General features: G+C 48.3%; 1 protein-coding gene across 1 annotated transcript in view; it reads right to left on the reverse strand.

Moving 5' to 3' along the window:
- Positions 1-1,754: 1,754 nt before the first annotated feature.
- ZBTB40 (zinc finger and BTB domain containing 40) overlaps positions 1,755-13,601 on the reverse strand; it is a 39,429-nt gene continuing 27,582 nt past the window's right edge. Inside the window, 10 exon segments of the mRNA XM_085559092.1 lie at positions 1,755-6,273; positions 6,275-6,370; positions 6,939-7,236; positions 7,239-7,446; positions 8,928-9,022; positions 10,516-10,695; positions 11,994-12,016; positions 12,018-12,064; positions 12,066-12,265; positions 12,268-12,525. Of these exon segments, the coding sequence (XP_085415218.1) occupies positions 6,243-6,273; positions 6,275-6,370; positions 6,939-7,236; positions 7,239-7,446; positions 8,928-9,022; positions 10,516-10,695; positions 11,994-12,016; positions 12,018-12,064; positions 12,066-12,265; positions 12,268-12,525 (1,436 nt within the window). The 3' untranslated portion in view covers positions 1,755-6,242.

Consider the following 13,601-nt stretch of genomic DNA (forward strand, 5'->3'; position numbering starts at 1 on the left):
CATTCCCACATCTTTGCCTGAGAGCCTTTTAATTTAAAGATCCTGGTAATTCAGAGGGAGGGGGGTTTGCCGTTCTCCATTGCACAGGAGGCTTTGCCCTCTTTCACAGACTCCTGTCTTGTCGAACCAAGACAACATCTGACCAGTTCCCTCCTGTCCCCATGCAGCCAGCATTACTTCTTCCCAGGCAGATGGTCTGACATTTAGCAGTGCTGAGCTGCTCAACTGTGTCCACGTGCTGGGCAATTCAGATCCTACTGCTCCTTCAGCCTCTGTCTCAGCAAGGGCTTTCTGCTGCCTTGCTGATCACAGAAACAAGTGCCATGGCCCGACCCCATTGCAGATGAGAGCTATGTATCTCAACTTACAGAGCATCCATATGTCTATGTACATGTACTATTACATGTACTAAGAACTACACTTTATCAAGTTTGCTTAAAGTGATTAGAAGTCTGGGTAGATTTCCTACTTTGAGTGAACACAGTGCACGGAAAAAAAAAGTGAGAGCTTCTGCTCCCAATAAAAGGAATTACTGTGTTAACACAGGATATCAGGAATTATGGTGACTTACTGAAGGGGGCCCCATGCAGCTGATGATACTGGGGGTTCAGGTACATAAATTGGAGACACAGCTGAGCACCCATCAGCCAGCCTGCTCTTCCCCAGGACAGGTCATGGAGCCCATCTCCTGGGGATATGCCTCAGATCTCACGCTCTGCAGCAAACCACCAAAATTTTGGGAAGTCCCTCTGGCTGCTGAAGCAGTTCATGTCTGTGTTGTGAAAGGACACTCAGGTTTGCTGAGCTGGATGTAGGCCACTGGAGACATCACTTCCCTTTTCCAGTACCCAAATTAACTGGGGACATGCTGGCAGTCTGCCAGATAAATAATAAAATTTGCCAAGACATCAGCATCAGCTGGGGCTGCTGGGGTTTGTCCAAATCACAAGAAGGGTTTTCAGACCACTGGTATCCATTTTTCTCCTGCTTTCCCTCACAAGAGGCTTCAAGGCCTCTGTGCTCCCACCACCGCCATACCTCACTTCTGAGCAAGCAGCAAATCTTTGCACCTAATTACAGACAAGTTGGATTTTAAAATTATAAAACCTTAACCCCAAAATGAAGCCTAGAACAACAAATTTGCATATACTGTGTTAAAATAACACCTGGGGGCTGTGAAATTACACTTTACATGGAAAATGTCAAGTGAGGGCTGCTCAGGGCCACTAGTGTATCCAGGGTACTCTGCCTTCTTCCAAAGGATCCCACAGCAACAGGACAGACACTGGATCACAAATGGGAGTTGTGAAGAAAACAGACATTTCCTGATGGTCACAGGCTTAGTCCTGCAAGGAGATTGTGCTGGTTTTGGCTGGGATGGAGTTAACTGTCCTCATAGCTGATGTGGGGCTGTGTTTTGAATTTGTGCTGAACACAGGGTTGATAATATAGAGGTGTTTTTGTTATTACACAGGGGCTTACACAGGGCCAGAGCCTGCTCTGCTTTTCTTAAGGCCATGCTGGGGAAGAAGTTGGGGGTGCATGGGAGGCTGGGAGGAGGCACAGCCAGGACAGGTGACCCAAACTGACCAAAGGGATATTCCAGACCACATGACATCATGTTCAATATATAAAGCTGGAGGGAAGAAGGAGGAAGGGGGGGACATTTGTAATTATGGTGCTTGTGTCATGATCTGCTCGGAGGTGTTGTGATGGTTCATTTACTGATCCCAAAAATGCAAAAGGCAAACAGCAGGAGACCATCAGTTTAATCACAACAAATGCACCTTTAGTATAGAGTGCCAACAGCAAATGAGATAGAGGGATCAGAAAAGGAGACAAAAGGAAAAAAAGAAGGGGGAAAGGGGATTATAGCTACCAACACAGACTAAATCCTCACTGGTCACGACAATGGAGATCTGTCTTGCCACACTGGGGAGAATCTTGGAAGTCTTGGTTATCTCAGGGCTCTTTTATAGTCCTCCATCGAAGAGGGGAACAGGCAAAAGACAATGAAAGTCTATTGAAATCATTGAGAGGGAACAGGCAGAATGAAGAAATAAGTCCATTGAAGCCACCAAGGGGGAACAGATCAGCAGTGAGTGAGAGCCATTGTCTTCTTGGTCCATCAACCACACCTGGGCAAACATCTCGCAATGATCAGGCCAGCCCTGCTCCTTGTGGTGGGGGTCTCAGTCTCAGTCCTTGGGAGAGGCTTCAATCTCCATCTGTCACAGTGATCAGGAGGCAGATGAGGGGTCTTCCATGGGAGATCACCAGAGTTACCCCAAAGTTCATTTGGCCAAGAGGTGGGAAAGTCCGTGGGTTGAGCAGGTGGGTGAAGCAGGTGTGAGCACGTAGAACAAGCCACTCCTTGCCGGGTCCTTGCCAGGTCCTGCTCGAAGCAGTGGTCCATGGGGGTACGGCAAATATACCTGCAAAAATAATCATCCACCTCTCCAAGCCGGAACCCCAGTCGGGGTCTACAGGATCTCAGTCTCTGCCATTGCGGTAAATGTGAGGCAAAAATGAGGGGAACTTGGGACCGTCTCTTACAGCTTGTCTTCCCAAGCTGCTGTTCCATGGGATAGGGCCCGCTCTCCTGGGAGTGTTGAATACCTGCCTGCTCATGGGAAGCAGGGACTTAATTCCGTTTTTCTTTGCTTGTGTGTGTAACTTTCAGTTTCCCTGTTGAACCGTCTTTATCTCAACCCATGGGTTCTCCAGCTTTTACCCTTCAAATTCTCTCCCCGATACCACTGGTGGGGGAGTGAGCGAGTAGCTGCGAGGGGTTTGGCTGCAGGCTGGGGTTAAACCAGGACAGAGATGTATAAGTCATAGAATCATAGGATCATCTGGGTTGGAAAGGACCTTAAAGCTCAGCTAGTCCCACCCCTGCTATAGCAGGCACACTTTCCACTATCTGAGGTTGCTCCAATCCCCATCCAACCTGGGCTTGGACACTTCCAGGGATCCAGGGGCAGCCACAGCTTCTCAGGGTAATCTGTGCCAGGACCTCCCCGCCCTCACAGGGAAGAATTCTTTCCTAATTTCCATTTTAAATCTACCTTCTTTCAGCTTAAAGGCATTCCCCTTTGTCCTGTCATTCCACCATTACCTGATCTAACATCCTCCATGGGATGTCACTTCCCAGTTTGTTACAGGCACTCTGCCATTTCCCCAAATGCATCTGGCAGCTGCAACAGGACACAGTGAAGGGCCAGATGATCTCATGGTCTAGCCTGACCTTATAACAACTTCTCTGCCTCCTTAGAGGATGACACCAAAGTAAAGAGGGGCACAGGACCCTCCCCAAAACTCAACAGGTCACCCAACACCCAGGACAAGAGTTGAAAAAATCATGTTTTCAAAAATGAAGGATTTTTCCTTCCAGAGAATTGCTTCACATGAAACTCCACAGATACATCTCTCCTTCACCATATTTTATTTTACACGGAAAAAAAAAATAAATATCACAGCGTAACAAGAAACCATCTGTGAGAAGCGCTGGACTCCAGGACAGTTTGGATGGATGGAGACGAGGGATCTCTGAAGACCACCAGCACTCAGTATGTCCAGTGTGGTACACACCAGACCAGGACATGTCCTGGGAAATTAATTTCCCTCCTGGGTAAAACATAGGTGTTGCTAATGCTGAAATTTGCTCTGCTGTGTGCATCTCATCCATCAAGAAGGAACTGGAATGGGGGGATGTGAATTATTATCTCTTCATAATAATATGGGAGATGCTCAATGGACTCTGTAAAGCTGCACAACTCTGCTGAGGATACATCCATACAGGATGTTGCTGGGCAGAAAGGCAGGAGAGACAGCCCCAAACAGGACAGATGAGCCTGAGCCACTCCTGATGTAAACATCTACATTGTCCTCTTTCAGCTACGGTAACACTCCAGTAACAAGGCCCAAAGGCACAGCCAACAGGCTCCATGCTCATGTTCTGCCCTGTCTGAGCTGCCTCTGCCCTAGGACAGGACTAGAAATAAAGCAACTTCTCCTCAAGCTCTGCTGAACCTTTTTCCTCCCTTCACAGTTTTTCAGGAACAAAGAGACATCAGATTCACTGTAGTGCTCCCTGCAGATATTGACTCACACATAAAGGCCAGGACACCAAAGCAGTCCCACAGCTTGTTTAGGACTTCCACAACTCCCAGACCCTACAAAGTCAGAAAATGGGGAACAGTTTCCAATTTCACCAGCCTGTGGGCCAAAATCCACTGCTTTCTTCCCAACACATCTGTTCTGAATCCACCAAGACATAGTTGCTTGTTCTGTCATTATCCTCACTGCTCATCCAAAGTGGTATGCACAGTGCCCAGGCAGGCAGGAGATGGGCTCCAGCAGTTCACCCTCTGGCACCTCTCCTCTTGGGCAAGGGGCATCCCTGGTTTTTCACCTCTTCACCTGTAGAGAGAGTGCATTTCACTCTCTCTACAGGTGGCCAAATCCCAGTTTCAGGCTCTTTAAGCAGTGATATTCAGGGTTTGGAGGTGACCTGTCCAGGGCTTGGAGTTTTCCTTCAGCCTGGCAGTAACTCAAGATTTCTGCACAGGTGGCAGCCGAGGAGCTGGGGAAGGTCTGGGAAGGCTCAGAGGACCTTCCACAAAGGTGCACCTGGGCACTAGCACTAATCCTCAAGGCCTTGAGCACCATCTCCTGGTCATTCATGGATTTAGTGGCAACTTAACCTCATTATTTCCTCTGTGTCACCGTCCTTGCAAAGTTTGCGGGGACAAACCATAATTGGGAGCCCTTTGAGAGGTGCAGCACTTCAGCAGGGTTATTCTTATGTTTGCTGCCAGACACACAGAATGCCATGAGCTCCCCCAGCCCCTCTCCTGACAGCTCTGCTGCTCTCTTCTTCCTTCCAAGTTTTAACGGGAACAAACTCTCACACTGGCATAGCCACATTGGCACACTCCTGTGCCACCATCTCTGCCTGGTGGCACTGAGCAGCTGGTGCAAGATGCTTCTGGAAAGCTCCAATCTGTCCCCCTCCTGTGCTGCTGTGGCTCTGGGCAGCAGAATACAACAGGCACTGCTCACAGTGTGTTCCTGGGCTCCAGGATCCAGCAGGATCACCACTCTGTGTGTAAATATCACAGTGGCAGGGTTCAACCTTTTGGCACAAGGAAAAGGAAGATAAATGCTACCAGTTCCCCCCCCCGAGCCACAGGAATCCTGCATCTAATTACACTTCATAATGGATTCAGCAAGCCATTAATTATCAGATTATATTTTAGGAAGCTGCAGATAAAAAAGCTTTATGAAATTTAGTCTCAAAGGAACTGGTGTGCACAATGAAGCTGTTGTATTATGCCAGTACCAGAGAAGCAAACTTTACAGCAGGTACTGAGTGCATTTTACAAGGCAGTGCCCTGTGTGCCAGGGGAAGGTTCACATGCAGTCATAGCAGCTACCTCACACTCTAACACCTTCATTAGTACCACACCACAAGGGACACTGGCACACAGGGACAGCTCCTTCCCTTTTTTCAGCATGTCCTCGGTGAACTAGAGGGTGGCAAATCTCAGGGCTGTTTGCTCACAGAAAGGACGGCTGTGCCCAGACATGCCTGGGACCCTTCTTCCTAACAGATCCACAGCAGAAACATGGATGGGATCAGACCTGTGTGGCACCAGGTGCCATCCAAACAGTGCTGAAGTAATTTAGCACAACTCCCAGGAAGTCTCTACTGGAGAAAAGAGGCCCAAAGGTCAGCTCTTCAGCTCTGTGCTAGAAGAGTTTTCCAGCTGCACAACAATGCAGGTGAGAGGAGAAGAAACAAAGCAGCCCTTACACCTTGCAGAAGAAGATACCTGTGAGCATGTCACTGATTCAGCCATAAAAATCTCCAACCTAAATTCTCAGGACAGCTTATTTTGGTTTCCCGTATCCATAAGCCCCAGCTTTGTCCTGTACCAGTCCTCTGCTCTCTATTCACAGCAGTGGAGGATCACAACTGATTCCCATCTTTTCCTCCGCTGCTTTATTTCTCATGTGTTAGGGGAGACAAGTGTTCTACGAGTCGCTGAGTGCAGGAGAAATTCTCAGGCAGTGAATGTCCATGAACCGTGTCCTGTCCGTGGTTATGCTGTGCTTGCTGCATGCCTGGGATTGCTTTCCCAAAGGAGCCCCAAATCTCCCAGGTGGAGCAGGACACTGAGCTCCTGAACAAGCCTAGTGGATACCATGTGCCAGGCCCAGGCAACCTCCCCTGTCCCTCACTCGATTTCTTCACACATCAGAGCGATTGTCACCAAACAACTTCTCTTTAGTCACTGCCACCACCTCAGAGCCAGTTTGGCTCACTTGGGATTTGGGCAACATCACATGTTTGGCATCATCAAAACCCAAGAGTCAGACACATACAGCACCACGTTCCCCTGGATCCCTTTGCTGCTCACACCTTTCCCAGCCTCAGCTCAAGTAATAACATTTAGCTTTACACTACAGCTTCTGCAATTACAACAGGCATGAGACTAATAGGAAATACCAAACCACACACACCAGTGATGTAAAAGAAGACAGGAGAGTAATTTAAATATTTCTCTCTACAAATTGCTATAATTTAGCTCCACAAGCAATTGTAGAAAGTAAATATTCTATGATTATCCACTGAAGGAATGCCATCCCAGGGTACCTTGCACACTGGGCTCCTTCATCCAAGGAACTCTTCTTGACTGATGGATGAGATGTTGAAGAGGATGAGGCTGGGTTCAAACCTAGCACTGGGCCTCCAACAAAACAGCTGCAGTGTCATGGGGTGTCATTGAGATGTTAATAACCCCTGAGTAACCAGGCACCTCCACACATACTGCCAATCCTCCTCCTCAGCTCCTAAAGTCATGACTGAGCTGCTTTCCCTCCAGCAAACCTGCTTCACAGAAATCCCAGAGTACTGTGGGCTGGGGGTTTACCTCATAGACCCCTCCAAGAATGGGAAATCATGGAGCAGAAGGGAAACAGGGCCCACAGGGTGGATGTGGGAAGAATAAGAGCATGGGAGAGGAGGATGGGTGAACAGTGAAGTGGCTCTGACACAGAGCAGTGCTGACCTGCATAGTCTGGGCAGTGGTGCCTGGGAGAAGGCCACCTTGGGATGCTCAGTGCTGAGGGGCCCCTCCAGCTTGCTCTGGGAGGGGGAGCTCACCGACGAAGGTGCTATCTGTGTGAAGTGCTGGCTGGTGATGTGGCTCTGCAGGGCCCCAGGGAGCAGAAGGCCATGAAGCAGTACAAGCAGCACGTTTGGGAAGCTGTGGGAGAAGTACTGTCTGAGTCTGGCCTGGGACAGCCAGTGCCAGCCTGAGAGCACAGGGAGCTGCAGTGGCCAGGGCACACAGGGCTGAAACCCAGGAGGAACTGGCATGTGCTAGTGTCCCTTCTCCTGGCTGCACCACTGCCTATCAAACAGTTTATGGCTGCTTGGGTTCATTTTGGCTTCCTGCAGCACTGGCATTAAGAAGTCCGGCTGGTTTACCTGCAGCTGTGCTTGTTCCTGCTCACAGGAATCCCTTCTTCCTGTTCCCTCACACCATCCAGCATTGTTCTTTGTTGGCCTAGCTTGCATCTTCTGATCCAGCTATTCCAAAATCATTACACAATCCAGCAGTTCTCCACTTTCAGAGAGCTTTTTCTAGGTCTTCTTCGTCATTCTCTAGGCTGCTGTTGGCTGCTCTGTTGGAGTGTGTTTTAAGTTTCCCCCCAGTCATGGTTGCTCCCTCTCCCCCTTTTTGCAAAATGGTCCAGCTTCCCTTTCCTCCCCCCTCAATCTGCCTGTCATTCCTCCCTCCACCCAGTTCATTGTATTCCTGCTGAGTTATCCACCCCAACCTCACCCTGGAGCCTGTCTGTCTCTCAGAGACCTCTCCCTTCCACCTAGAAAGTTCCATCCAGGGCCTTGAGTGATAAACTGGTCTCCGTCCCCTCCCTCCCTCCTACCTCATTGGAAGTTTCCCCTGTGTGTCACCCCTGTTACCACCCCCAGGTGTTATACCACCCCTCTTTAACAAGCAGGGCACACGGTGCCCATTGCCTTTTGGTGCTTATCTTCTTCGAGCCAATAAACTCGGAACACAGCTACCCCCAGAAGGACGGCTCTTTGCTTTTGTCTGAGTCGCTCTGTGTGTCTTTCAGTCTGGTGGCTTTGTCTTCCCACTGGCCATATCTCGTGCCCACAGCGGGCCATGAGAGGCCTTTGCTGCCGCAGTGCTAAACGTACTGGCTAGCCGAGAACGTGGGAAGGCAGTAACTGCCCTGGTGGCTCCGCAGTAGCATTCCAGCATTCCCCCCTGCCACGCCGCAGCCCGGGTGCAATTCCCGGCAGGGGTACCAGTGCTAGCTGAGACGTGGGAAGGCGCAGTGACACTGCTCTCTCCAGTGCCAGTGTCTCCTGGTTTGTATTCTCTCTTGCTATCCTATGCTCCGCCATGGGGACCCACCATCTGCCACTTCACTCTGCCCTTACAGCTTGCAAACTTGCCAAAGCATGAAACTGGGTGATTTTTGAAGTCCCTTCCAACCCAAACCAAAATTCTATGATTTAAAGGGTCCTTGATGTGGTGTCCCCAAGCCCAGGTTTGTCTCTCATCTTTCTAGTGCTACACTCCCTTTTTCTTCAGTCTCCCACTAACTATGTAGACAAACCCAGTTCTTGGGGTTCCATCCATCATTTCCTCATGCTGTTGTGTCCTCACCTACACTTACGTCTCTTCTGTACTGTAACAATCAAAAGCATTACTTTCCATTATTCCAGTAGGGCCAAAGGCTTTACATGTCCCAAACCCAGTGTTTTCCAGTTCATCCTTACTTTCTGTTTCTTCACACTTTTTCCTTACCATGTCCCACTTCACCCTCCTGTTTACATTTCTGACATCACCAATAGAAACCATCACTGCTCAACAGGTAACCTGAACACCAGCAAAAGTGACAGAGCTGAGTGCTTGCAGGAGAGCCAGTGTGGGGAACAGCTTCATGCATGACTCACACTCATGGAACTTCACATCTGCAAACAAAGCCAAGAACACAAAAATATGCTCTCAGGGTCTTTTACAAGAGACCTTCTGGACCATAGCTCTCCAGCATTTCATCACCACCACACCTGCACACAGGCATAGGTATCATCCTCAGAGGAGCAGCCAGGAGCAAGCGAGCTGAAAGATACTGAGATGAGCCAGAAGAGACTACTACAGTTCACAAGAATCTACTGTGACATGCATGAAAATGGGATGTGCAACCTTGTGCTATCAGAGTTATTACTGAATTGGTCTCTTCTCCCACATAGCAAGTGATGGGACAAAAGGATATGGCTAAAAGTAGCACCAGGGGAGGATTAGGCTCTGTGCTCTTCCACATTTTTATAAATGACTTGGAGATAGGACTGGAAGGAATATGAGGCAAGTTCACAGAAGATACAAAACTGGGAGGAGCTGCTGCCTCCCTCAAAGGCAGGGAGGCCCTGCAGAGAGACCTCGACAGCACAGAGGACTGGGCCATCACCAACCATGTGAAGCTCAACAAGGGAAAGTGCCAGATTCTTACTGGCCATGGGGCAACCCTGGATGTGTGGGTGGACCAGGGAACAAGAGGCTGGAGATCAGCTACAGGAAAGGACCTGGGGTCCTGGTCAGGGGCCAGCTGGATCTGAGTCAGCAATGCCCTGGCAGCCAGGAGGGCCACCCGTGTCCTGGAGGACATCAGGGACAGCACTGGCAGCCAGGCAAGGGAGGGGAGCTGTGCTCTGCAGTGGGGCAGTCTCACCTCAAGTCCTGGAGCACCACAAAGTAAGAAAGATATTAAACTATTTAGAGTGTGTTCAAAGGAGGGTCATAGCAATGGTGGAGGGCCTTGAGCAGAATCCATGTGAAGAGCTGGTGAGGGCACTTTGTCTATTCAGCCTGGAGGAGACTGAGGTCAGACCTCATCACAATCTACCACTTCCTCATGAGTGGAAGAGGAGGGGCAGACACTAATCTCTTCTCTGTGGTGACCAGTGACAGGACTTGAGGGAATGGCCTGAAGTTGTGTCAGGGGAAATTCAGGTTGGATATCAGGAAACTTGCTTTTCACCTAGAGAGTAGTTGGGCACTGGAACATGCTCCCCAAAGAAGTGGCTCCAGCACCAAACCTGACAGTGATCAAGAAGCATTTGGAAAATACCCTTGGGCACATGGTATAAGTCTTGGAGATGGTGCTGTGCAGGGTTAGGAAATCAGACTCAATGATCCTTGTAGGTCCCTTCTAACTCAGCATATTCTGTGATCAGGGAAAACTTCTTCATGAAAAGCATGGTCTGGCATTGGAACAAACTGCCCAGGGCAATGGTGGAGTCACCATCCCTGGAAGCATTCAAAAATGTGTGGATGTCACACTTGGGGACAAGGTTTGCTGGTGCACATGGCAGTGTTGGGTTAATGGTAGGACTAGATCCCAGAGAGCTTTTTCAACCTAAATGACTATGTGATTCTCTCTCTCCAAGCAGTCACAATGGATTCTTACCTGTGTGTTCTGCCTTGACGTGTTTTTGGAGAGCAGCAGTGCTGGTGAAGGTTTTGTCACAGCAGCTGCACCACAGGGAGGAGAACTTGGAGGAGTAGTGATTCTGAGCTGCAAAGACATCGGGGTGGTGAGCCCTGTTGTGATAACATAGCCCTGACAACTGCTGCAATGACAAGGATCAAACCACAGTCACCATCTAGAGCTGTTGGATTTAAACCGAAAGAGAGCAGGTTCAGATGGGATACTGGGAAGGAATTCTTCCCTGGGAGGGTGGTGAGACCCTGGCACAGGTTGCTCAGAGAACCTGTGACTGCCCCATTGTTGCTTCATTTCTCTTTACACAGAAAAGCATGGCACAACTTTTTCCCAAGGATTTACTGGGAAAGGCAGTGAGAAGCCTCAGAGAGAACAAGAGAAAACAATTCTTATCTGCTCCTATGTTTGCCTCACATGGAATGTGGTATGGAGATTGTTTACCCAGGGTGACTGCTTGATTGGATTCCGGTGAAGGTTGTTTGGATTCATGGACCAATTGAATCCAGCTATGTGGGACTCTTGAGCAGAGAGAGTCCCGAGTTTTGTTAGCAGTAGTTGACAGTAAGTAAGTAAGTATGATACAGTATCTCTTTAAAATAGTATATTAATGTAATATAGTATAGTTTTAATAAAGCAATCCTTCAGCCTTCTGATGTGGAGCCAGACATCATCATTTCTTCCCATTGGGGGTCACCTGATTTCCGATACCCCATCCCTGGAAGACTCCAAGACCAGGCTGGATGGGGCTTAGAGCAACCTGGGCTAGTGGACAGTGTCCCTGCCCATGGCACGGAGTGGAACAAGATGAGCTTTAAGGTCTCTTCCAACCCAACCAACTCTGACATTCTATGATTCTGTTGCAGGGACAGCATGGCATCCAGAGACCATTGGAAAACAACATAACAGGGAAGTTGTGCTCAGCAGATACAAGACCTCCTTGTCCTTCCACTGGACAAGCACTAACACCTCACTCTGTTTCTCCATTGTCCCTGATGACCTGAATACAGCTGAATACAGCTGATCCTTGTCTCATGCACTGCAGGTCTCCTTTTGGTGTGAATTCTTGTTCCCTTGCAGCAATGTGGAGGTCTGCCACAACATTGTGAGCTGCCCCAGGAAGGGCAAAGAGATTTGGCCCCTCACACACATCCTGGTAAAGCAGCCAGGAACTGGAACAGCTTGGTTATTTTTGGAGACTTTCAAATTTGCCAGTAGCCCTACTTTTCCTTGATGAGCTATGTGGAAGAACTAATTAGGGAAGAACTAATTAGAAAGTGGTTGTGCCAGTGGGGCAGGAAAAATGAGCTGAGCTGTGTTTCTCACACATGGAGCACGTTTCTCTCACACAGAGCTGAAGGAAGGAAGAGGACAAGATTTCAGACTATTACTTTATTAAATTGTCCAAACTTCTGTCTAAACACCTCTGCTCCCAGCAACCCTACCTGAGGCATAAGCAAACTCTCTTGCAGATGTCACATGCCATGGGGAGCCTCTTCTTTTTCTTTTTCTTCTTGGCCATCCCCACCGTGGACCTCCAGCTGGCTTTTCTCCAGCTCATTTTTTGTCAGTTTGACCTCCCCACACTCTTTACACTGGATCTGCTTTCCTCTGGCAACTTGACAGTATTTCATGTGCACTTTCATGCAGCAGTAGAAGTGAAAGACCTTATCACAGGCTTTGCAGACAAAACTCTTCTTGGAAGAAGCTTCTTGGATTCCTTTGCTTCTTTGGCACTGGCACCTCCTGCCTTTTCCTTATCTTTGTCCAGAACTTCAAACTGGGATTCATTGTTCACCATCCACCTCCTGATTCCAGGTTTCTGCCCTCTTCCCTCAATCAAGAGACCTGTATAATTACTGTTTTGGTGGTGACCAGTAGGACTGAGCACCTGTCCTTCAGTCTTCCATCTCCTGAATGCTCCTACATAGTTTTCCCTGCTCAGATGCAGCAGACATGCATCAGACATGTTGTCCCATCACAATGGTGACACACAGCTCTGTGCAGAAGTGGTTCTGGCCATGCACAGTTAGAAACATAAAGACTGATCCTTGAATTTCTCCACCACACATGCAAGGGTCTGCATAAGATGCTAAGAGCCAGGGCCAGATTTTCCTAAAAGCTTGTTTCTGAAACTCTTGTTTTTAAGCATTTGCCTCCTGCTCAGACACAAGAAGTTTATAGCCATGTTTGCAGACCTGAGCCTCAGATATGATACTGTCAAAATCTGTCACTAAGAGTGGATATCCAGCCCTTAATTACAAGAAATCTCAGAAACACTCCACAAACACAATCCCTTTGAAAAGGAACATAAAGTCTTGCTACAACCTTTTTGAGTCCTCTGCTCAGGGCCCTGAGGTATTTTAAACCAGTTATTGTGTTCATTTCTGAGAAAGCAAAAATGCCTTCCTGAGTCCCTCTAACACCATCACCTCAAAAAGCACAAGCAAGAAAATTCACCCACAATCTCAATCTACCAAAAAGACCCACAGGAAATGTATGTATGGGAGAAATCAAAATACTAACAGATACATTTGTCTTCTTTACTATAATGAGAACCCAGAACTGTGTGGCCGTGGAAACTGGCACAGACTTCTCCTTTTGCCACTATACAGGAAAACACAGCCTGTGCTTGAAAAACGTCATCTCTTCCTTCCTCTCTATGGGAAGAGCTCAGCACAGTGTCCCCTCACACAGCACCACTGTCCCAGATTTCCAACCAGTTAAAGACCAGATGACATATTTCAATGGACCTGGAAATCTTAAGACAGTAAGTGGTGATCCATAATCTGCAAATACATAAAGGGAGAACAGCAAACTGGAAAACTGGTTTCCAGTGTGTCCTGTTCCTGTCAAAATCACTAACTTGTGACCTCTAAGATTTCTTTCCACATCCCTTCAACCAGCCCTGTCAGTTTTTCTGACTAAGTGAAGAATGATTTTTCAATCTACCAGTGAGATGGTAACTGTCCTTTTTTTTAAAAGCAAGACCATGGAGAGAAAAAGGCTTTTTTATAGAGCTCTTGACACATTTCTGATATTTGAGAATAAGA

Source organism: Lonchura striata, chromosome 21, assembly GCF_050655825.1.
Source record: "Lonchura striata isolate lonStrDom1 chromosome 21, ASM5065582v1, whole genome shotgun sequence".
Taxonomy (NCBI): domain Eukaryota; kingdom Metazoa; phylum Chordata; class Aves; order Passeriformes; family Estrildidae; genus Lonchura; species Lonchura striata.